Consider the following 23,975-nt stretch of genomic DNA (forward strand, 5'->3'; position numbering starts at 1 on the left):
AAAGCCCAAGGTCCTTTCATATGGCCTAATACAGGGCAGTAAGGAGTGCCAATTAACCAGCCAATCGGAGCGCGGGCAAATGCAGACTGCATGGGAGACGAACATTCGTATGATTGTTCGTGCCCTATATACGGTAGTTTGCATATTGTTGGCGGGATGGGCTGCAGATGAATGATCAATTAATATTGCAGAAAGAAAGGGGTCTTGACCATCACCCTAAGACCTCTATGGTGGGACATAAATTTATATGCTTTCCTGTCGGGATGGGACGGACACCACTGTTCATTCTGTCCTTCTTGGTCCATGAACAGAACACCACAACAGTAGAGGGGGCATTCTGCAATGTCAGCGTATATACCATAATCAAGTGTCTGTAGAAAGATGGGCACCATCGGTCGCAGGTCTTGTAACGGCAGCCATAAGTGGACGTCGCCAACAGTGAGAACAATAGACAGTCTGAACCATGGTATGCGCTCAATATTGATGACCTATCCTCAGGATAGGTCATCGTGAATCTGATTGGTGGGGGCCTGACACCCAGGACCCCTGCCGATCAGCTGTTTGAGAAGGCACTGGCACTCTTGTGTTGCGGCCTTCTCACAACCTACCAAGCACAGCGTCGTACACTGTATAGCGGCTGTGCTTGGTATCGCGCTCATCCCTATTCACTTCAATGGGGCTGAGCGCAATACCAAGCACAGCCGCTATACAATGTACGACGCTGTGCTTGGTGAGCTCTGAGAAGGCAGGCGTGCTCACCGGAGCGCCAGTGCCTTCTCAAACAGCTTGGGGGTCCTGGCGTAGGTATTGCTGAGAAAAAAAAAAAAAAAGATGTTTTAAATGTAAATGAGCCTCTAGGAGCAACGGGGGCGTTGCCATTACACCTGGAGGCTCTGCTCTCTTTGCAACTGCCGCTCCCTCTCCTCTTTGATTGACAGGGCCAGGTAGCGTAAATGTCATCACACCTGGCCCTGTCAAAGTGGAGATGGCGCAGTAGTTGCAGAGAGAGCAGAGCCCCTAAGAGTAATGGCAACGCCCCTGTTGCTCCTAAAGGCTCATTTGCATATATTTCAACTTCACTTTTCTCAGCAATGCGGGCACATATGAACATAGGACCAACACAGATGTCTTCAGCTGCCAAGTGTACATGTAACAGGTCAGCCAGTGTCATAGGTACAAATCTGCTGACAGATGCCCTTTAAATGAACGTCCCATTTAGGTCAGCCTATGTCTCCAGGAGCCTTCTCTCTGGAAGAAGTGCAGCGAACGATACGACCTTATATTTCACTAACTGCTAGGACAAGAATCACTTTCATTCTGATATCCGGCCATTAGTGAGGAATTCACAGCCAAATCTGGAAGACAGTCTGCTGGAGCGGTGCCCCGGGCTTACCGAGAACATAAAAACCTGACTAATATAGGACTGCCATTATAATGAGGAGTTACAGCCTCTTAACCATTTCACTGCCCAACTGCAGACTCTTAGGCCGAGTTCACACGAACTATACAGATTAGGTCCGGATGCGTTCAGTGAAACTCGCACCATTTTGCAAGCAAGTTCAGTCAGTTTTGTCTGCGAATGTGTCAGGATACAGTGCGAGTGCTATGCGTTCACTCACGCATTGTACCCGCGCGGAAAAGGGGCCTTAAAAAAATGGACCTTTTTACTAACACGGCATCTTGTCATTTTGTGCCAGCCAACGGCGCAGCGATGTACATGTCTATGCATGAGCGGTAGTTCGCCATAGGAGAGGGGGGGCACCATGTGGCACTATCATAAGATGTCACTTTGGAACATACAGTAATGTGCAAAACTTTCTAAACAGGTGTAGGGGGAAAAATGCTGCTCAGTAAGAATGCTTTCAAAAATAGACGTGTTAATAGTTTGAAGTTACATTTATTCCGCAGGCGGACAACGAACCCCAACTTACAGCCAGTCAGTAAGAACTATCTTAAGTGTCCTGGAAGTGACGATATGGCCCTCACAAAGCTCTCATCCCAATATCATAGCGTCTGTCTGGGATTACATGAAGAGACAGAAGGATTGGAGCAAGCCTACATCCACAGAAGATCTGTGGTTAGTTCTCCAAGATGTTTGGAACAATCTCCCTGCCGAGTTCCTTCAAAATCTTCTGTTTTGAAGGAAAGGGCAGTCACACCGAATATTGATGGGATTTAGATTTCTCCTTTGTTCTTTCACTTTGCCTTTTGTCAAGTGAAAAAAAAAGAAACCATTAACTCCATTTTTGAAAGCATTCTTAGGCCGTATGCACAAGACCGTAGGCGTTTTGCGGTCTGCAAATGTTTTATTTTTTTTTTTACAAAGTATCGACTACCCATTATGTGAGGAGGAGGTCTCTTACTATTAGGCCTCATGCACACGACAGTTGTGTGTTTTGCGGTCCGCAAAACGCGGATGACGTCTGTGCGCATTCCGCAATTTGCGGAACGGAAAGCCTTTAATATAACTGCCTATTCTTGTCCGCAAAGCGGATGGCACTGGGGTGGGGGAGAGAGCCCATGGCACTGGGGTGGGGGAGAGAGCCCATGGCACTGGGGTGGGGGAGAGAGCCCATGGCACTGGGGTGGGGGAGAGGGCCCATGGCACTGGGGTGGGGGAGAGAGCCCATGGCACTGGGGTGGGGGAGAGAGCCCATGGCACTGGGGTGGGGGAGAGAGCCCATGGCACTGGGGTGGGGGAGAGAGCCCATGGCACTGGGGGGGGGGAGAGAGCCCATGGCACTGGGGTGGGGGAGAGAGCCCATGGCACTGGGGTGGGGGAGAGAGCCCATGGCACTGGGGTGGGGGAGAGAGCCCATGGCACTGGGGTGGGGGAGAGAGCCCATGGCACTGGGGTGGGGGAGAGAGCCCATGGCACTGGGGTGGGGGAGAGAGCCCATGGCACTGGGGTGGGGGAGAGAGCCCATGGCACTGGGGTGGGGGAGAGAGCCCATGGCACTGGGGTGGGGGAGAGAGCCCATGGCACTGGGGTGGGGGAGAGAGCCCATGGCACTGGGGTGGGGGAGAGAGCCCATGGCACTGGGGTGGGGGAGAGAGCCCATGGCACTGGGGTGGGGGAGAGAGCCCATGGCACTGGGGTGGGGGAGAGAGCCCATGGCACTGGGGTGGGGAGAGAGCCCATGGCACTGGGGTGGGGAGAGAGCCCATGGCACTGGGGTGGGGGAGAGAGCCCATGGCACTGGGGTGGGGAGAGAGCCCATGGCACTGGGGTGGGGTGTTGGGGACTGATGGCAGGGGGTCTGATGAGTTTTTATAAAGGAAAACGTTCTTTTAATTAGGTTTTTTCTTATTAGAGTACTTGATTATTTGTAAAAATAAATCGGTAGAATACTCGATTACTAAAATAATCGTTTGCTGCAGCCCTAGACCCATGGCTGCCTTCATGCTATCATTCAGCACATACAGGACCCACAGGGACCTCCGCTTACTCAACCAGTGGGCACATTCACCTGAAGACTGCGGCCGCCCCACAGGGGGGGGTTACACTGGGGCTACCCTGCTCCGGGTAGTGTGCAAACCATGTTCTCTAGCGCAGCTTGGTATCGAAAAAATATCAAAGTCAGTATCAAACCAAACTGGGTATCAAAGTATCAAGACTTCCATACCTAATGCAACCCTAGCCGCAACCACACAGCACCGTCATCAGTCATCATTGAGGAGAATGGGAGCAGCGCTGCAGTGACGAGCACTGTCCACTACTATACTGACAGTGCAGTAAAGTTCTGGCGCCGATCAGCTAGCAATGGCCTATCTTGAGAATGGACCATCACTTAAAGGGGTTATCTGTGAATTAATATTTATGACCTATCCTCTGGATAGGTCATAAATATCAGATTGGTGGAGGTCCAACACCCAGGAACCCCGTCAATCAGCTGTTCGAAGAGGTCGGTGCTCCGTGACGTCACCGTACACCGCCACATGCCCTGGTTGCAGCTTAGCCCCATTCAAGTCAATGGGGCCGAGCTGCAAAATCAAGCACTGCTACTATACGATGTACAGAGAGCTGCCGGGAGCCTGCTTTGCTCATCAGAGCCTCGGTGAATGAGGCGGCTCCCTGAAACAGCTTATCAGCGGGGGTGCTGGGACTCAGACCCCCTGATGTGATAATGATGACCCATCCTGAGGAAAAGTCATGGTTATGGGTGATTGGGGAATAAGACAATACTTCAAGCCCAGCTGCAAGACATGAGTTTGTCTTCCCCGGGGGAGCGCACAGGTATGCAAATTGGGCATAGACTAAAAAAATAAAAAAAAGATCTTGACCATTTTTCCTAAAATCTTGATTATTTCAAAATAAAAAATGTAGAGGGGGAGGACATGATGCAATATACGCAAATATGAAGTTAATCTATTATCCGATTACGTTTCATCAGATTCATTCTGCAACGAGCATAAAAGCGTTCATTAGTTGTGAGTGCGCGTCTGGTAAATTATTCATACATGCCGCCCTCTTCTATCAGATATACAGGCTGCATTAACCCTCAGTCTTCGGAAAATCAAGACCGAACCTGATCAGACATGCAGCAAAATCTGAAGAATGCCCTTGCACTGGGTCATATGTAATGAGCTTATCTCAAAAAAAGGACCCAGATAGGCGAGGGTTCAGCCTCCATGGTAGCAAAACAAATTGACAAAGGCAACACATTTTAACCCTTGTTTAACTCTATCAATATACATTCATTGACAACAAAAATATAAATAAATACACCAAGAAGAAATTGTTGGAATCGAATTGAACTTTCTATGAGTGAATGTAATGATGACATGCAGTATGGAAGCGATCATAACATTAGAGTGAAAGGATAGGTTTATTGGGGAACACGTACAACTGAAAGGAGTCTCTAATGCCCTGTCGTGCCTCCTCTAGCCTGGATACAAGAGGAGATAGGGTTGGGCGTGGAGTCATACAGATGTTGCAGCTGGGCCTATAGATCCTGCACACTCGTAGGTTGTCGAAGCTGGCGTCCCGGCCGGTCACATCCCGTAAATGCTCGATAAATCTGGCAATGGGGCAGGCCAAGTCCTACACATATCGCTGAGCTGTTAGTGTCCCACCTATCAGTACTAGGGGTGACCGACTGACATAAGCAATGGCTCCCCAGATCATCACACCAGCAGCTCGGGCAATGTGTCGCTCAACCCAGCAAAGGCAGGATTGAAGCACTCACCACGAGGCCTCCATACCTGAACCCAACCGTCGTCAGATCCCAAACAGATCCTGGATTTCTCGCTAAAGACAATATGGTTCCAGTCTGTAGCAGATCGGGTTCCCGTTTTATGACACTGCAAATGGAGGCAATGGTGGCGCCACCGACTATCAATGGCAGGAAACCTAATGGGTGCTGTGACACCCCATTTCCTTCTGCCAAGTGCCTGAAAAGGGGTGTGTAATAAAGGTGTCCCCTGTGTCTGGATGGTGGACAACAAAACTGCTCGTGCTAGTTGGCAGATCAAACGATTGCACCTACTGGATGTTGTGTGGGTCGTACGGAGCCGGTGCTCCCTACACCTCCTAAAAGCTAGATTAGAATGGTCTAGATGGCAGGCAATTAGTCAAAGTCACCATCCTACTTATGTCATTCTAATGATGCGCCCCCCTCTCTAAGTCTGTCAACAGGGCAAAATGTCTTTGAGTGCATCGTGGCAGTCAACGACCTCTTACCAGGTAGTACACTACCCAAAAGTTGCCTCTGAGAGCCTATTCATAGAGCAACAACTATTTTACGCCCTCTTGTGGCAAGACCCAGAGCCTAATCAGGCCACTCCTGTAATCATTTGCATAACTGCATGTTGAGTTTTGCAGCAAACCAACATTTCCATCTGGGTGCATTATTTTTTTTGTCAATGAGAATAAAATATAACTTTTAATGAAATTCCTTGAAAACCTTCTAGGGTTTAAAACCCCAGCTCAGAATGGGCTCTGCCAGCGGAAAATGGCTAAAGAGACCGACTGAACATACTGACCGCCATCAACAATGTGAAAGGAGCTGTAATATAAAACCTTAGTCTATGCCCCCCATAGACTGCACTGGGGTCATGTCTCTTTTGGGCGCGGTGTCCGGATGGAAAACACCCTATGGGTGCCACCACACATCCAGGGTTGTTGATGCAGTTTTATCAAGCCCAAACGAGGAGTGGTTGAAGAAAAAAAAATATATAAAAAATAAATAAAAGAGAAGAGAAGTAGTATCAGCTATCTCCTGTAATCATCCACTCCTCGTTATGGCTTCAAAAACTGCATCAAAAAGCCTGAAAAGTGTGGCATCATCTTAATGGGATACCAGTGATGATCTGGCTTGAAGTAGTTAAGCCAACCCTCATTTTTATTTTTTTATTTCAGCCAGGCCTCATGACTCAAAGCTTCCTACTGACAAGTTTTTATTTTTCCCACTCTAGGCGGACCTTAGCGGTCTCTTGGTCCGCAAAAACGTGCGTCATGGAACAGCCAATTGACTCTACAATGTTGTAAATACCATAAAGCACAAACCATATAAATGTAAAAATCTGGAACATATTGAACCCATTTTTTCATTTTTAACTCCAGCCTCTCCATTTTCTGGGACCACAGCCGCAAAAGGGTTTTCGATGCTAGGGGTTGGGCATGGTATATATGGGTGGTATGGATGGACAAGATCAGGGGTTACAAACCTTCAGGAATAGTAACGGGATCACATGTACCTAGGAATACACTCCGCGTTCTCCATAGTTTAGGGTCCTTTCGTACGTCCGTAAGTGTTTTGCGGATCTGCAAAACACGGACACCTGCGATCCGCTATATGCGGACCGCACATCACAGACACTATAATAGAAAATGCCTTTTCTGGTCCGCAATTGTGGACAAGAATAGGACATGGAACGGATCCGGAAAAAACTGATGCGGATCCCGAAAAATGCAGATGCGGATCCCGAAAAATGCGGATGCGGATCCGTTCCAGCCCCATTGAAAGTGAATGGGTCTGCAAATTGCAGAAAGAATGCGGACCCAAATTACGGACGTGTGAATGCACCCTTACAGCTGATCACTGGGGGTCCCGGGGGCACCTAGAAGCTCTGCTCTCTCTGCAACTGTCAAGCCCTCTCCTCTTTGATTGACAGGGCCAGGCAAGCATGCTCACTTTTACACTGCCTGGCCCTGTCAGCAGAGCCTCTAGGTGTAATGATAACGCCCCCATTGCTCCTAGAGGCTCATTTGCATATATTAAAACCTCATTTTTCTCAGCAACGCGGGCACATATGAACATGAGACCAACACGGGTGTCTTCACATGTAACAGGTCAGTCAGTGTCAGATACAAATCTGCTGACAGATGCCCTTTAATTGTTATTTACGTGACATCAAACAATACACGTGTGCAAATCAGACTAAAAAAAAGGTGAACCTCGCCGTGGTTTCTGATAGCAAAGGGTTAAGCATCGATTCGTGGGATGTCAGCCGCTCTGATGCAAAAATAGTACTGGAAAAGGTGGAAAGAAAATGACAATGCCAGGAGAAGAGCTGGAAGACGCGGTGACAATCTGCAGCCTTCTGTTCTGTCTAATGAACCGCGCAGTCTGCCTACGTACACAGGGCTGCGGTGGCTCCAATTTCTCAAGGTGGTATCAATTACGGCATGGGCTCCGTGATAGTGTGTAGATAGTCTTTCACCCCTGCATCAGCATGTGAATCTTATCATGTTCTGCCCTCGGACAGCATCTAGAGGATGAGAGGCTGATGAATCGTCATCTCCTAGTTTGTTGCCAGAGACAAACAGGGGCATCTGTTCTCCCCAGATCATACGCTGAGAGCCAGCAAATACTGGTCCTTGGGTAGCTGTAGGTTTCCCTAAAGAAGCGCACAAACTAAAATGAAAGGGGTAATGAGAACGTATAAAAAAATAAATAAATAAATAAATCACCTACTTAGGGTTTATGCCCACGGCCGTGTGCCAGCCGGGACCATGCTGCGGACCGCAAATTGTGGTCAGCAATGCACGGGCACAACCGTGGGGCAGCTGCATGTGGATCGCGGACACATTCACTTAAATGGGGTCCACGAACCGACGGTCTGCACCGCAAAAAAGTAGTGCATGCACTACTTTTTTGCGGTGCGGAGGCACGGCCAGAAACACCATGGAAGCACTCCGTAGTGCTTCCGTGGTGAGGTTCCGAGACGTGCTTCCGCACCGCATCTCCAGATTTGCATACCCATTCAAGTGAATAGGTCCGCATCCGTGATGCGGGGTGCACATGGCCGTATGCAGGCCGCAATACGGCCACGGCGGGGCAACGGCTGTGGGCATGAGCCCTTAAAGGGCAATGTGTCACTGATATTTTTTCTGCAAGTTAAAATCAGAAAGCGACAATTTTTTTCTCATCTGTTTCTATTTTCTGATTGTAGATTTAAACATGATTATGGGGGCGGCCATCTCGCCTGAGCTTTTGCTTTGCAGCAGCTACATGGGCCTCAGTCACAATGGACAAGAGGGGACTTGACGACTTCTATGGGAGAGTTTTCTAGGCATGTGCATTGGTCAGGAGGCAGTAGATCAGCTGTGGTATCACCTATTGTGAATGGTGGAGCCTGTGTTATCTGCATATAGGTGATATCCATCACTGTAATCCTGCCTGTAAAGATAAGCTGGTAACTGCAGTAACGTGATTTGTATAGACCAAGAAGTGGGCCTATTATTAGGTTTAGTGGCCAGTGCAAAAAGTGCAGGATTTTATAATATATATATATATATATATATATATATATATATATATATATATATATATATATATATATATAGAAAAAAAACAAAAAAAAACACTGGCAGCACCACCCTAGGAAGTATGGAAAAACGGGACGGGTGCAATGTCCAAGTACGGTAAAAGGTGCTTACCCACTTATAGAGAACAAAAATCGGACTGCACTCCAAGCAACTCTTCAGAAAATGTGTTTATTCACCCATTTGGTGGCAAAAGCGACGTTTCGGCTCAAGCATGAGCCTTTCTCAAGCTTGAGAAAGGCTCATGCTTGAGCCGAAACGTCGCTTTTGCCACCAAATGGGTGAATAAACACATTTTCTGAAGAGTTGCTTGGAGTGCAGTCCGATTTTTGTTCTCTATATATATATATATATATATATATATATTGACATGAATAAAATAACATCACCCAAAAAATCTTTAAAACATAAAAACATTAATTAAACAATAGGTCATTTTGTGACTTCCTTTTAAAAGGGGCATTTCAGAGGGTACAAAGATGGAGGGATGAGCGAACACGGTGTTCAGGTGATATTATTATTTTCGGTTATAACGGAAAATAATAGCATTCTTAACACAGAATGCAAAACAATATGGCCATTTAGAGGTTTAAAAAAATAAAAAACTCACCTCATCCATTTGATGGTGCTGCAACAGCTTCTTCTATCTTCATTCAGCAGGACCTGCGATGTGTGCGCTCTCCCACGTGGTGACATCACGCATATCGCATGTCTGCCCAATTAACTAGAGTGCGGATCAGCAACCTTCAGCACTCCAGCTGCTGTGAAACTACAACTCCCAGCATGCACACTTAAGGTCTGTTCCTGTAACTCCCATAGAAGTGAAAAGAGGATTCTGGGAGTGGTAGTTTCAGAACAGCTGGAGCGCCGGAGGTTGGCGATCTCTGCTCTAGAAGACAATATGGTGCCTATCGATGCTCTGCACAGAAGCATATGGAGGGTATAATAGCCCATAGACACCCTATGATCAAAGAAGAAAATAATCTAGCACTAGATTCAGGTTTTCAAGTAAAAATCTTTACACTTACTACAGTAAGTACAGTACACAACGAGCCCGGCAGCGTGGGCATTTCGGACTAGGCTACATCTTTACTCATGGCCTTCAGGACGTGTAGACCTGCTGGGGTCCTTGTCTTGTGCTTTGGATTCTATGCTGATCATTTTTAGGAGGTGCACCTTAAGACATTTTCCAATATACTTAGGTTGACATTGATGGCATATCGCTAATGCTGGCTCGGCAAAACCTGGCAGTCCCATAGCAGGGAATGGAGATGTGGGCGCGCATGTGGGGGACTTGTGAAAGTAGGCGCGTTCGCTCCCTCAGCTAGTTTCAGCGTCCCTATAGCAGTGAATGGAGAGCACGCTGCACATGCGCGATACACTGTCCTTCACTTGGGGGGCCCCATTCTACAGATAGAAGCAGGTCACAGAGGTAGGACTTGGACTTATCGGACATCGATGGCATATCCTAGCGACACGCCATCAATCTCTGAGATGTGTGTAACCATTTAACATCTCAAAGCCTTGTGGATTTTCCTCTTTGGAGCCCGGTCATGCGCCAAGGAGGCACATAGTTCTGGCTCCATCAACCGCACCTCCCCGGCCTGGGCTGTGAAAGTGACAAGCCCGTCCACAGACCAAGCCGTAAACCTGGCACTCCGACTGAAGAACGCCAAGTCGGCTCATGCCGCACATGTAATAGATTGGAAGTATATCAAGCAATTGTGAAAATCTGTTTCTAGTAGAAAATACTGAGGATTTTGTAGTGCTGCAATCAGTAAGCCACAATCATGTAGTAAATAAATACAAAAATACAAAAAAAAATGATTAGTGTCATGACAACAACCACCTTAGATTGCCATGGTTCTGGCCACTTGACCCGGTCAGCAGGATCTGGCTATGCATTTTCACACCGTGTTCTGGACGAGGTTTTGAGGCTGATTTTCCTGTAGGTTTTGGAGCCAAAGCTAGAAGTGGATCCAGCAGGAAGGAGAAGCATAATTCCTTCCTTTATATTTCCGATTCCTTTTGAGTTAACTTCTGACATTGGTTAAAAAAAACCTGCAGGAAAATCTGCCTCAAAAACTCCTTAAAAAAAAAAAAAAAATTAAAACTCTGTGAATCGATCCTTTCTCTGCAGCCAATCATGTAAATGCTCTATGAGAGTCTCGGTTCTGACTTGGAGCTCATGCACATGAACGTGTGTGCGCCCTGTGCCCATGCTGCAAATAGCGGTCCGCAATGCACGGGCACCGGCTTTGTGCCTGCCGTTTGCAGATGCGGAGCCATTCACTTGAATGGGTCTGCCATCTGCAAGATTCAGACCGCACCGCATTGAACATCTGGGACCAAAATTCCACGGATTCGCTCCGCACTGCTTCTGCGGGCTTCCAATTTGTGCCTCCGCTCCACAAAAGATAGGTGAAGTCCTATCTTCGGTCGTTTACAGTCTGCAATATGGGCACCGAGCCTTAACGCCCCTGTGCATGAGCCCTAAACTGAAGCCAGGTACAAGTTCACCATAGTATAAGACCTGACGGCAGCCTTCAGTTGTGGCAGATTTCTGATCCTGTCATGCTTCACTGACTATCGTCCAGCAATTCATGAAGAGAGGGGAAAAAAAAAAAAAAAAAGTATGAAAATTAGAAAAATGTGCACGAGGAGAAAGAAAAAATGTGCACGAGGAGAAAGAAAAAATGTGCACGAGGAGAAAGAAAAATGTGCATGAAAAGAGAAAGGCCAATAAAAAGGCATATACTAAGGCGGGGGTCAAGCTAGCCAGCAATGTAGCAGCAAAATCGACAAAGCAACTGCTTGCCATGTAATCTGCTTGTTTTGGCAGCTGTAATGCTGCATGTACCTAACATGCTACACCCTGGCAGGGACTGGGTCTACACCTACACAAGCAGGATGCAAGACAAATCTCCGAGCCAAAGAGAATTTTAACTCCACTGCATCCAATGGCAGCATATGAGGAAAAGAGCGAGGAGCGCCACAGCTAGGACTAGGATACCGCACATTGTTCGCCGCAGCATGCGAACAAAAATCACACCAGTTATTTATATATCAGCGTGCCGATCGGACAGAAAGCATAAAAAAAAAGCAACATATGGGGAGAAGGACAATCTGTGAAAACGCTGGAGAACAGCGCGACGACAAGCTCAATAAACCGCCCGTGCATTATATGAGGTATAATCGATGATGTATCAGGATAAAGCATTTGCTTTTCTATGCGACATGAAACGTATATAATGGAAGGCACTGGCAGGTGTATGCAGCTGTAGAGACGCACGTTGTATATGCATGGGGCACACGATTGCCGGCACTGTTCCACAAATGTACATGTCAGCAGCCGCCAATGATTGCCAGTCTCCTACAATGACAGTGCACCATCATTTGGTTGTCTCCCATCGCTAGGATGTGCCACCAATGTCAGATAAGTGCGGGCCCCACCTATGCTCTCCCATAGGAACGAATGGAGAGTGCACTGTGCAAGCGAGGCCGCCACTCTACTATTTACTGCTAGGGACCTGGCCAGCGCTCGGCTATTTTTAGAACTCCCATAGAAATAAATGGAAGGTTGACTTGTTGTTGACTTTGGGGGCACCGGTCTAGAGATAGATCCCACCACTGAGACTTGCCTCTATCTGACAGTGGTGGCATATCCTAGCACTATGCCACCAGTGTTGCAAGTGAGACAACCCCCTTTAAAAGGACAATTTCGACCAAAACGAGCGTTTGTCGAGTCAAATTTAACAAATGATTGCTTTAGAAGGCTCATGACGGACAATTATCGTTTGAAAAGAAGTTAATATTTTAATCCAACAGTTGATAGAATTGAATGAAAGATCTTTCTTTGAAAAAAACGTTCTGAGAAAGATCTTTCGTCCATTGCCCGGGTTCATTGAACGACTGTGTATGGTAGGGTCTGCAAACGATCGTTCAACTGCTGTCCAACCATCAACCAACTTCTACTCATGTGTATGGCCACCTTTATAATAGGCCTGGTATCTCCACAATGGACCACAGCATTGCTCGTAAGACCAATGAAACTTACATTATACACAAGAAAGGAGCAAGTTGAGCAAAGCGTACAATTTCTCTCATCACTAATGGGCCAAGGAGGTAAAGAAAACTGGAAACTTCTCTCATTAGGTGGACGTTCCTCACACAATGTTCTCCGAAGAACCATTTTTTCCGCTGTTACGGTATACTCGCCCAGAGCGGATATGCAGCGGCTATTCCGTCCAGATTTTGTGGATGGAAGCCCGGCAGTGTATTACAGCAGCAGGAAAGCGGATGACATTTTACTAAATCTCACTCAAGTGCTGTGGAAAATCCCGGCGTAGAATCTGCATGGAAAGTGATCTATGGTGTGGAAGCTACTGCTGCAGATCTTTTAACCCTTTGCATTGCAAATGGAATAATCTGTGGCAAATCCACATGTAACCGATACAGATTTTTTTTTACTCAATTTACATGTGGACATAACTACAGTGAAATATACTACCAAGAACATGGCTACAGAGAGAGGGCTCCCCCCATGAATCCAATGGACTAAAACTATGTGTCCAATGTATTTTCTGGCAAAAAAATATTTGTGTCATTTTGACTAATATTGTAGGTACTGGATCTCACACTCCGCAGCATACTCTGATGACAGACCTGGGGAACAGGTGAGAGGCATGGCTTAATAATGCTGTACTACTTCAGACAGCAGAGGGGGGGGGGGAGCCAGCCACAGGATAGTGAGGAGAAGGAGGGGGCACATGGCCGGGCTCCTGGGACACATAGTGAAGATGAAGATATATAATAAGAATAATAATAATAATAATAATTATTATTATTTTTTCTCAGTTTAAAGTAGAATCAGGAGGGTCATTTATCAAATTAGTGTAAAGTAGAACTGGCTTAGTTGCCCATAGCAACCAATCAAATTCCACCTTTCATTTTGGACAGCTCCTTTGGAAAATGAAAGGTGGAATCTGATTGGTTGCTATGGGCAACTAAGCCAGTCCTACTTTACACCAGTTTGATAAATGACCCCCTTTATGTCTTTTTGAGGTATTTTCTGTTTAGTGTTCCTAAACAATCAAGTGTGAGAATATGGCGACATTCTTGGGACTTGTAACCTAGTCCCACTCGAATAAATAGGGCTGTGCTGTAGTTTTCTACGCAGCAGCCCCTTCAATCTAAGATTCGGTGGTTTACTGCAGATGACCAATGCTTAGTATCTGATGTCCTATCCCCACAGTCAGGCCTCAGGCACACCGCCGCCTCCAATTTCTGGTCTGCAAAAAACGGATAGCTTCCGTGCGCATTCTGTTCTTTCTTCCTCACTCCCATCAATAGAAAAGGGCTATTATTACCCATAAAAAAAACGGACCACAATGGGAGACGTGGTGAGTTTTATGGATCAGGTGTATAGATCCATGCAGAAATTGACGCGTCAGTCCATGTGCTGTATGTTATGAAACGGCTGGCGCACTGACAACGAGAATTCAGTCCTGTCCTTGATATTGTCACTACTTTACAGCGTATAGCTCCCAGATATGTAATACAATACCAGGGCACACCCGTCATACGCGCCATATAGAACGTCCATTAGTCTTATAACATCAATAAAGACATCCTAATAGACACATGAAGAATTAAAGCTGAATGGTTGTGAAGAATGATCAGGAATAGGAACTCCGCTGTCAGGAGCCCAGCTAATGGATACGACTAGTGCCAAATCACCTCCACAAGTATAAGATGCAGCCAGTGCATTAGGAATGAGAGATCTTAATTAAAGGACGACTATTCACACTGACGGGCAGGAATGTGAAGAGCGAGCGACTGTGTGTGGGAGATGGCGCTCGTGGGGGATGACCACATCGGTTACAATCTGCACATTGAAAGAAGCCGATGCCAAAAGGTGAGCTAATACAGGACACAGAGCAGGATACGGGACCGCAGGCGGTAATATAGGCAGCATGGAACTGGCAAGGACTCCTGGGAAGAAAGGACTGTCGGCTTCCACAGGATATGCCATAACTGTCCCAGGAGTGGAACCTGCACCTAAGGCTGCTTTCACACTCGCGTTTGGTGCGGATCCATCATGGATCTGCACAGACGGATCCGTTCAGATAATACAACCGTCTGCATCGGTTCAGAACGGATCCGTTTGTATTATCTGTAACATAGCCAAGACGGGTCAGTCTTGAACATCATTGAAAGTCAATGGGGGAAGGATCCGTTTTCTATTGTGCCAGATTGTTTCATAGAAAACTGATCCGTCCCCATTGACTTACATTGTGTGCCAGGATGGATCCGTTTCGCTCAGTTTCATCAGACAGACACCAAAGCGCTGCAGGCAGCATTTTGGTGTCCGCCTCCAAAGCGGAATAGAGACGGAACGGAGGCAAACTGATGCATTCTGAGCGGATCCTTTTCCATTCAGAATGCATTAGGGCAAAAGTGATCCGTTTTGAACGCTTGTGAGAGCCCTGAACGGATCTCCCAAACAGAAAGCCAAAACGCCAGTGTGAAAGTAGCCTAACTCGACAATGGGGTGAAGCTGCTGCAAGATCCACATATGTCACATCTCAATACTGTCACAGCTGCCACCCAATGCAAAGGGTAAAATCGGCAGCACGCATGATCTTTGTGCAGATCTCTTCCACTACATGAGGACGGGGTTATAATCTGTTCTTTATTGTAAATTGCTGCGACCTACAGTCGGAATCCGTACCACTAATGTCCCACGTCTGCACTTACCCTAAGGCTCCATTCACACGAACGCAAATGGGTCCGCATCCGTTCCGCAATTTTGCAGAACGGGTACGGACCCATTCATTTTCTATGGGGACGGAATGGATGCGGACAGCACACAGTGTGCGGTCAGCATCCGCAGAGCGCGGCCCCGATCTTCAGGTCCGCAGCTCCGCAAAAGATAGAGCATGTCCTATTCTTGTCCGCAGTTTGCGGACAAGAATAGGCATTTCTATAGGGGTGCCGGGCGGGTGTGTTGCGGATCCGCAATTTGCGGGTCCGCAACACACCACGGACGTGTGAATGGAGCCTTAGTCTGGAATCACACATGTAGTTCTCTTTTTTTTTTTGCCAAAGCCAGAAGCGGATCCAAAGGAAATGTATGTATAAGGGTATTTGCACACGACAGTAGGTATTTTGCGGTCCGCAAAAAACGGATCAAAATCTGTGTGCACTCTCTATTTTGCAAAATGGAACAGCTGGCCCCTAATAGAACAGTCCTATCTTTATCCGTAATGCAGACAATAATAGGACATGTTCTATTTTTTTGCAGAAGGAAAATACATTCGTGTGCTTGAGCCCTAAAGGAAACACTGAAGCATCTCCTCTTTCGTATGCAGGTGTATTGGGTGCTTAGGTCAAAGAATTATATCAAAAACTGCAAGAGTGATTTCAGCTTAAAGAGGTTTTCTGGGATTTTAACCTCCGGATAGGTCATCAGTACCTGATTGGAAGGGGTCCGACACCCAGGACCACCGCCGATTAGCTGTCATCGGCACACCCAGTAGCACCGCGCCGCCCAAGCACAGTACATTGAATAGAGCCTGTGCTTGGTACCACACCTCTGCCCAGAGAAATGCCTCTTTATATTTTTAAGCAAACAAGGTTTTCACTGCACCAGTGCCCCCCCCATCTTGTTTCACTGACAGCCCCCGAGATTTCAGAGCCATAGCAATAATGCAGGAGAAGCTCCGCCCACGGGGCACCCAAAGCCTTATTTGCATAAAACTAAAAAGAAGCAGTTCCCAGGATGTGAGGGCCAGATTATGCTTTTGAGCACCTACCCTACAAGGTGGTGACCTTACTTTAAAACGGATTTTGGAGGAGGCAGAATCCCTTTAAGGACTCTGGTTGTTTGCCAGTATATACGTCGCCATCAGCAGTTGAATATGATTCAGCACATCAGATCAAAGCTGGCATGGCACTGACGGCACAGAAGGAAAGGGCAGCCTGCCAGCAGAAAGGCCATGACGCCTCTCACGTAAGACGGCATTATTAATCAGAAAACTCCATAACCTGTGTCAAAGTGGTAAACAAGGTGCAATGTACACAAAGACACTGGCAAGTACGGCATATACAGTGTCCGATCACAGTATATCCGTAGGACCCTCCCCTTGTTACCTGCCTAATATTCCACCCAAGCCTATTGGGAAGCGCTCACTCAAATTACTTGTACAGGTATTGACAGCGGCCCGTTGTCTTACAGCCCGAATACGCAATGATCCGCCAACACTACCGGACCTGGATGCTGGACTTGCAGATATTAGAACTATGGAGTATATGACTGACTTCAGTCAGGATAAAGTGGCACTCCCTCACTCTATATGGGATGCCGGGGACACTTGTAACCTCTACTAGTAATGAAGTAGACCCTCCCTGGTATCAAACACTCTTCCTTTTTTTTAGGCCTCTTGCACACGACCAAATGGCTTTTTCAGTATTTTGTGGTCAGCAAAAAACGGATCCGCTAAAAATACGGATGACGTCCGTGTGCATTCTGTATTTTGCGGAACGGAACAGCTGGCCCCTGATAGAACAGTACTATCCTTGTCCGTTATGCGGACAATAATAGGACATGTTCTATCTTTGAATGGAAAAACGGAAACGAAAGGCATACCGCGTACCTTCCATTTTTTTTTTTATGGATCCGCTGAAATTAATGGTTCTGTATACAGAACGCAAAAAACGGAACGTCCGTTCACACGTCCGTAAGTGTTTTTCGGATCCGCAAAACACGGACACCGGCAATGCACGTTCCGCATTTTGCGGACCGCACATCGCCGGCACTTAATAGAAAATGCCTAATCTTGTCCGCAATTGCGGACAAGAATAGGACATGTTCTATTTTTTTCGGGAACGGAATTAAGGACTTGGAAATGTGAATCCGCAATTCCGGATCCGGGCAGCACATCATGCGGCCCCATAGAAATGAATGGGTCCACAATTCCATTTCGCAAAATGCAAAAAACAGAATTGCGGACGTGTGAATGGGACCTAAATCTTATGGACTAAGGCTACTTTCACACTAGCGTTCGGGTGTCCGCTCGTGCGCTCCGTTTGAAGGGGCTCACGAGCGGCCCCGAACGCATCCGTCTGGCCCCAATGCATTCTCAGTGGAGGCGGATCCACTGAGAATGCATCCGCCTGCCAGCGCTCAGCCTCCGCTCCGCTCAGTGAGCGGACACCTGAACGCTGCTTGCAGCGTTCGGGTGTCCGCCTGGCCGTGCGGATCCGTCCGGACTTATAATGGAAGTCAATGGGGACGGATCCGCTTGATGATGACACTATATGGCTCAATCTTCAAGCGGATCCGCCCCCATTGACTTTCAATGTAAAGTCTGAACGGATCCGCTCAGGCTACTTTCTGACTTAGAAAATTTTCTAAGTAATAATGCAGACGGATCCGCTCCGAACGCTCGTGTGAAAGTAGCCTTAGCTGGGTTATGCTTCTCATGGCCACTTCTCGCTACTTTATGATGCTATCTTTCTATTTGATGTAACCTGAAAATTGCTATACGTTGTTTGTACTTTTTGATATTCCTCAATAAATACACAATTATATATTAAAATAAAAAAATAAAATTATAGTATATCCAGGTAAGGGTACTTTCACACTAGCGTTTTTCTTTTCCGGCGCTGAGTTCCGTCCTAGGGGCTCAAATCCGGAAAAGAACCGATCAGTTTTATCCTAATGCATCCTGAATGGAGAGTAATCCGTTCAGGATGCATCAGGATGTCTTCAGTTCAGTCTTTTTGACTGATCAGGCTTTTCAGAAAACCGTAGCATGTTGTATTTTTACCTCCGGCCAAAAATCCGGAACACTTTGACTGAACGCCGGATCCGGCCTTTTTCCCATTGACTTGCATTAACGCATTAAAGTCCATAAATGGCGGATCCGTTTTTTCCAATGCATTTTTTCATTGTGATCAAAATCCTGATCCGGATTCAAATGTATATAGTCAAAAGTATGGAATATACACTATAAATAGTAGGCATGCCCATATACAGTAAGGATCTACAGTATACAGGACAAGAGTCAGGCGTACAGCATACACCTGTCAGAGGTACAGTATATACACTATACATATATGTAACATGTTAGGGTTCAGTACAGCACATAGCGGTAAAGTATACATACAATTCACATGTGATATCTCATGTAAAGTCTATATGTAGTATACAGGGGCTCAGTATATATGTTTTTATAGGGGAGAGGAGTCAAGTACAGTCTATATACATATTAAATGTCATACACAGTATATATGTAGTAGACATGAGACAAAACATGGGCACAAATGTCTTATGCACAGTATATATATATATATATATATATATATATATATAAAGTATACGTGAGAAAATTCAGGAGTACAGTCTATATGACATGTACATGAGATGTACATGTCACATCACATGATAAAAGGTTAAGGAACAAAAAGAAACCAATGTTGATAAAAAACATACATATGGCATGTCTATGCAGAATCTATATGTAGTATACAGGACATTTGTTAGGGGTTCAATAAACAGAACACACATACGACCCGTCCCATGTACAGTCTATATGTGCTATACAAGTGTGTGTCAGGGGTCCAGTATATGTACCATAGGGGACAGGAGTCAGGCAGACAGAATGTATAATAATAGGACATCTTATGCACAGTATAGATGAGAAATGCATGATGCACTTTAGGGGTACTGTCTATACACAGTATACAGAAGATGTGTTAGGGGTTCAGTATATAGTATATACATCTAACATGTCTCATGTATGGTCTATATGTGATATACAAGGGGTGTGTCAGGGGTCCAGTATATGTACCATAGGGTAGAGGAGTCAGGGGGACATTATCTATAGACAGGGCACGTCTTATGCACAGTATATATGTAGTATACATGAGAATTTGGGGTACGGTCTGCACACAGTATACAGGAGATGTGTTAGGGGTTTACAATATGGTATGTGCATACAAACATACATGTCTTATGCACAGTCTATATGCAGTATACAAGAGACAATTCGGGGTACAGTCTACTCTATACACATATATAAGGGGGCGTGGCAGGGGTTCAGTATATATATATATATATATATATATATATATATATATATATATATATGTAGAGCATTCATGGGTACATTATATATAGACAAAGCAAACCTTATGCAAAGTATATATGCAGCATACAGCAGACACGTCAGGGGCGCAGCATACAGGAGGCATGTCAGGGGCACAGCATACAGGAGGCATGTCAGGCACTCTCTATCTGCTCTATACAGGAGGCGTGTCAGGGGCACAGCATACAGGAGGCATGTCAGGGGCACAGCATACAGGAGGCATGTCAGGGGCACAGCATACAGGAGGCATGTCAGGGGCACAGCATACAGGAGGCATGTCAGGGGCACAGCATACAGGAGGCATGTCAGGGGCACAGCATACAGGAGGCATGTCAGGGGCACAGCATACAGGAGGCATGTCAGGGGCACAGCATACAGGAGGCATGTCAGGCACTCTCTATCTGCTCTATACAGGAGACGTGTCAGGGGCACAGCATACAGGTGACATGTCAGGGGCACAGCATACAGGTGACATGTCAGGGGCACAGCATACAGGAGGCATGTCAGGGGCACAGCATACAGGAGGCATGTCAGGGGCACAGCATACAGGAGGCATGTCAGGGGCACAGCATACAGGAGGCATGTCAGGGGCACAGCATACAGGAGGCATGTCAGGGGCACAGCATACAGGAGGCATGTCAGGGGCACAGCATACAGGAGGCATGTCAGGCACTCTCTATCTGCTCTATACAGGAGGCATGTCAGGGGCACAGCATACAGGAGGCATGTCAGGGGCACAGCATACAGGAGGCATGTCAGGGGCACAGCATACAGGAGGCATGTCAGGGGCACAGCATACAGGAGGCATGTCAGGGGCACAGCATACAGGAGGCATGTCAGGGGCACAGCATACAGGAGGCATGTCAGGGGCACAGCATACAGGAGGCATGTCAGGCACTCTCTATCTGCTCTATACAGGAGACGTGTCAGGGGCACAGCATACAGGAGACGTGTCAGGGGCACAGCATACAGGAGGCGTGTCAGGGGCACAGCATACAGGAGGCGTGTCAGGGGCACAGCATACAGGAGGCGTGTCAGGGGCACAGCATACAGGAGGCATGTCAGGGGCACAGCATACAGGAGGCATGTCAGGGGCACAGCATACAGGAGGCATGTCAGGGGCACAGCATACAGGAGGCATGTCAGGGGCACAGCATACAGGAGGCATGTCAGGGGCACAGCATACAGGAGGCATGTCAGGGGCACAGCATACAGGAGGCATGTCAGGGGCACAGCATACAGGAGGCATGTCAGGGGCACAGCATACAGGAGGCATGTCAGGGGCACAGCATACAGGAGGCATGTCAGGCACTCTCTATCTGCTCTATACAGGAGGCGTGTCAGGGGCACAGCATACAGGAGGCGTGTCAGGGGCACAGCATACAGGAGGCGTGTCAGGGGCACAGCATACAGGAGGCGTGTCAGGGGCACAGCATACAGGAGGCGTGTCAGGGGCACAGCATACAGGAGGCGTGTCAGGGGCACAGCATACAGGAGGCGTGTCAGGGGCACAGCATACAGGAGGCGTGTCAGGGGCACAGCATACAGGAGGCGTGTCAGGGGCACAGCATACAGGAGGCATGTCAGGGGCACAGCATACAGGAGGCGTGTCAGGGGCACAGCATACAGGAGGCGTGTCAGGGGCACAGCATACAGGAGGCGTGTCAGGGGCACAGCATACAGGAGGCGTGTCAGGGGCACAGCATACAGGAGGCGTGTCAGGGGCACAGCATACAGGAGGCGTGTCAGGGGCACAGCATACAGGAGGCGTGTCAGGGGCACAGCATACAGGAGGCGTGTCAGGGGCACAGCATACAGGAGGCATGTCAGGCACTCTCTATCTGCTCTATACAGGAGGCGTGTCAGGGGCACAGCATACAGGAGGCATGTCAGGGGCACAGCATACAGGAGGCATGTCAGGGGCACAGCATACAGGAGGCATGTCAGGGGCACAGCATACAGGAGGCATGTCAGGGGCACAGCAGACAGGAGGCATGTCAGGGGCACAGCATACAGGAGGCATGTCAGGGGCACAGCATACAGGAGGCGTGTCAGGGGCACAGCATACAGGAGGCATGTCAGGGGCACAGCATACAGGAGGCATGTCAGGGGCACAGCATACAGGAGGCATGTCAGGGGCACAGCATACAGGAGGCATGTCAGGGGCACAGCATACAGGAGGCATGTCAGGGGCACAGCATACAGGAGGCATGTCAGGGGCACAGCATACAGGAGGCATGTCAGGGGCACAGCATACAGGAGGCATGTCAGGGGCACAGCATACAGGAGGCATGTCAGGGGCACAGCATACAGGAGGCATGTCAGGGGCACAGCATACAGGAGGCATGTCAGGGGCACAGCATACAGCAGGCATGTCAGGGGCACAGCATACAGCAGGCATGTCAGGGGCACAGCATACAGGAGGCATGTCAGGGGCACAGCATACAGGAGGCATGTCAGGGGCACAGCATACAGGAGGCATGTCAGGGGCACAGCATACAGGAGGCATGTCAGGGGCACAGCATACAGGAGGCATGTCAGGGGCACAGCATACAGGAGGCATGTCAGGGGCACAGCATACAGGAGGCATGTCAGGGGCACAGCATACAGGAGGCATGTCAGGGGCACAGCATACAGGAGGCATGTCAGGGGCACAGCATACAGGAGGCATGTCAGGGGCACAGCATACAGGAGGCATGTCAGGGGCACAGCATACAGGAGGCATGTCAGGGGCACAGCATACAGGAGGCATGTCAGGGGCACAGCATACAGGAGGCATGTCAGGGGCACAGCATACAGGAGGCATGTCAGGGGCACAGCATACAGGAGGCATGTCAGGGGCACAGCATACAGGAGGCATGTCAGGGGCACAGCATACAGGAGGCATGTCAGGGGCACAGCATACAGGAGGCATGTCAGGGGCACAGCATACAGGAGGCATGTCAGGGGCACAGCATACAGGAGGCATGTCAGGGGCACAGCATACAGGAGGCATGTCAGGGGCACAGCATACAGGAGGCATGTCAGGGGCACAGCATACAGGAGGCATGTCAGGGGCACAGCATACAGGAGGCATGTCAGGGGCACAGCATACAGGAGGCATGTCAGGGGCACAGCATACAGGAGGCATGTCAGGGGCACAGCATACAGGAGACATGTCAGGGGCACAGCATACAGGAGACATGTCAGGGGCACAGCATACAGGAGACATGTCAGGGGCACAGCATACAGGAGACATGTCAGGGGCACAGCATACAGGAGACATGTCAGGGGCACAGCATACAGGAGACATGTCAGGGGCACAGCATACAGGAGACATGTCAGGGGCACAGCATACAGGAGACATGTCAGGCACTCTCTATCTGCTCTATACAGGAGACGTGTCAGGAAGACTCACACAGCTGGGGAGCAGGAAAGGTTCACATCCTCAGCAGCATCGAAGAACTCCTCCGTGTCACTATCGGACGCCATGGTGGAGAACCCAGGACAGGGTCCGGTCTGTGCAGGGCAGAGAGGCCTCACTGGGCGCAGCTCCCCGGGTGTACTGACCGGCCCAACATACAGGCTGCAGGCTCCCGCTGACAGGCCGAGCCAGGCAGGAGAGAAGGGCCCGGCACATCCACACACAAACACGGCTGGATATCGCGAGATTACAGCAGGGCAGTGTCTAGAATAGAGTTGCTCCTGGTAGGTCACGTGGTCTCGACATCACATGACCGGACTGAAATGGGAGGGGCATACGCCAGATATAAAAGTTCGTTACTATGTAGTTGTGTGTAAGGAAATAGAATAAAGAGAAAGAGATATGTTCTGCGGCTAATAACGTGGTGGATGGGGAAGAGAGAAGAGCAGTCTGTGAGGAAGAACGGGGACATGGAGAGCAGTCTGTGAGGAAGGAGGAAAGAGATGGAGAGCAGTCTGTGAGGAAGGAGAGAGATGGAGAGCAGTCTGTGAGGAAGGAGAGAGATGGAGAGCAGTCTGTGAGGAAGGAGAGAGATGGAGAGCAGTCTGTGAGGAAGGAGAGAGATGGAGAGCAGTCTGTGAGGAAGGAG

General features: G+C 48.2%; 1 protein-coding gene across 1 annotated transcript in view; it reads right to left on the reverse strand.

Annotated features, from left to right (window-relative positions):
* WDR44 (WD repeat domain 44) overlaps window positions 1–23,566 on the reverse strand; it is an 82,977-nt gene extending 59,411 nt beyond the window's left edge. Inside the window, exon 1 of the mRNA XM_040406101.1 lies at window positions 23,321–23,566. Coding sequence (XP_040262035.1) covers window positions 23,321–23,394 — 74 coding nt within the window. The 5' untranslated portion in view covers window positions 23,395–23,566. The remainder of the gene's footprint in view (window positions 1–23,320) is intronic.
* Between the last annotated feature and the right edge of the window lie 409 nt (window positions 23,567–23,975).

The sequence above is a fragment of the Bufo bufo genome, chromosome 8 (assembly GCF_905171765.1).
Source record: "Bufo bufo chromosome 8, aBufBuf1.1, whole genome shotgun sequence".
NCBI classification, from domain to species: domain Eukaryota; kingdom Metazoa; phylum Chordata; class Amphibia; order Anura; family Bufonidae; genus Bufo; species Bufo bufo.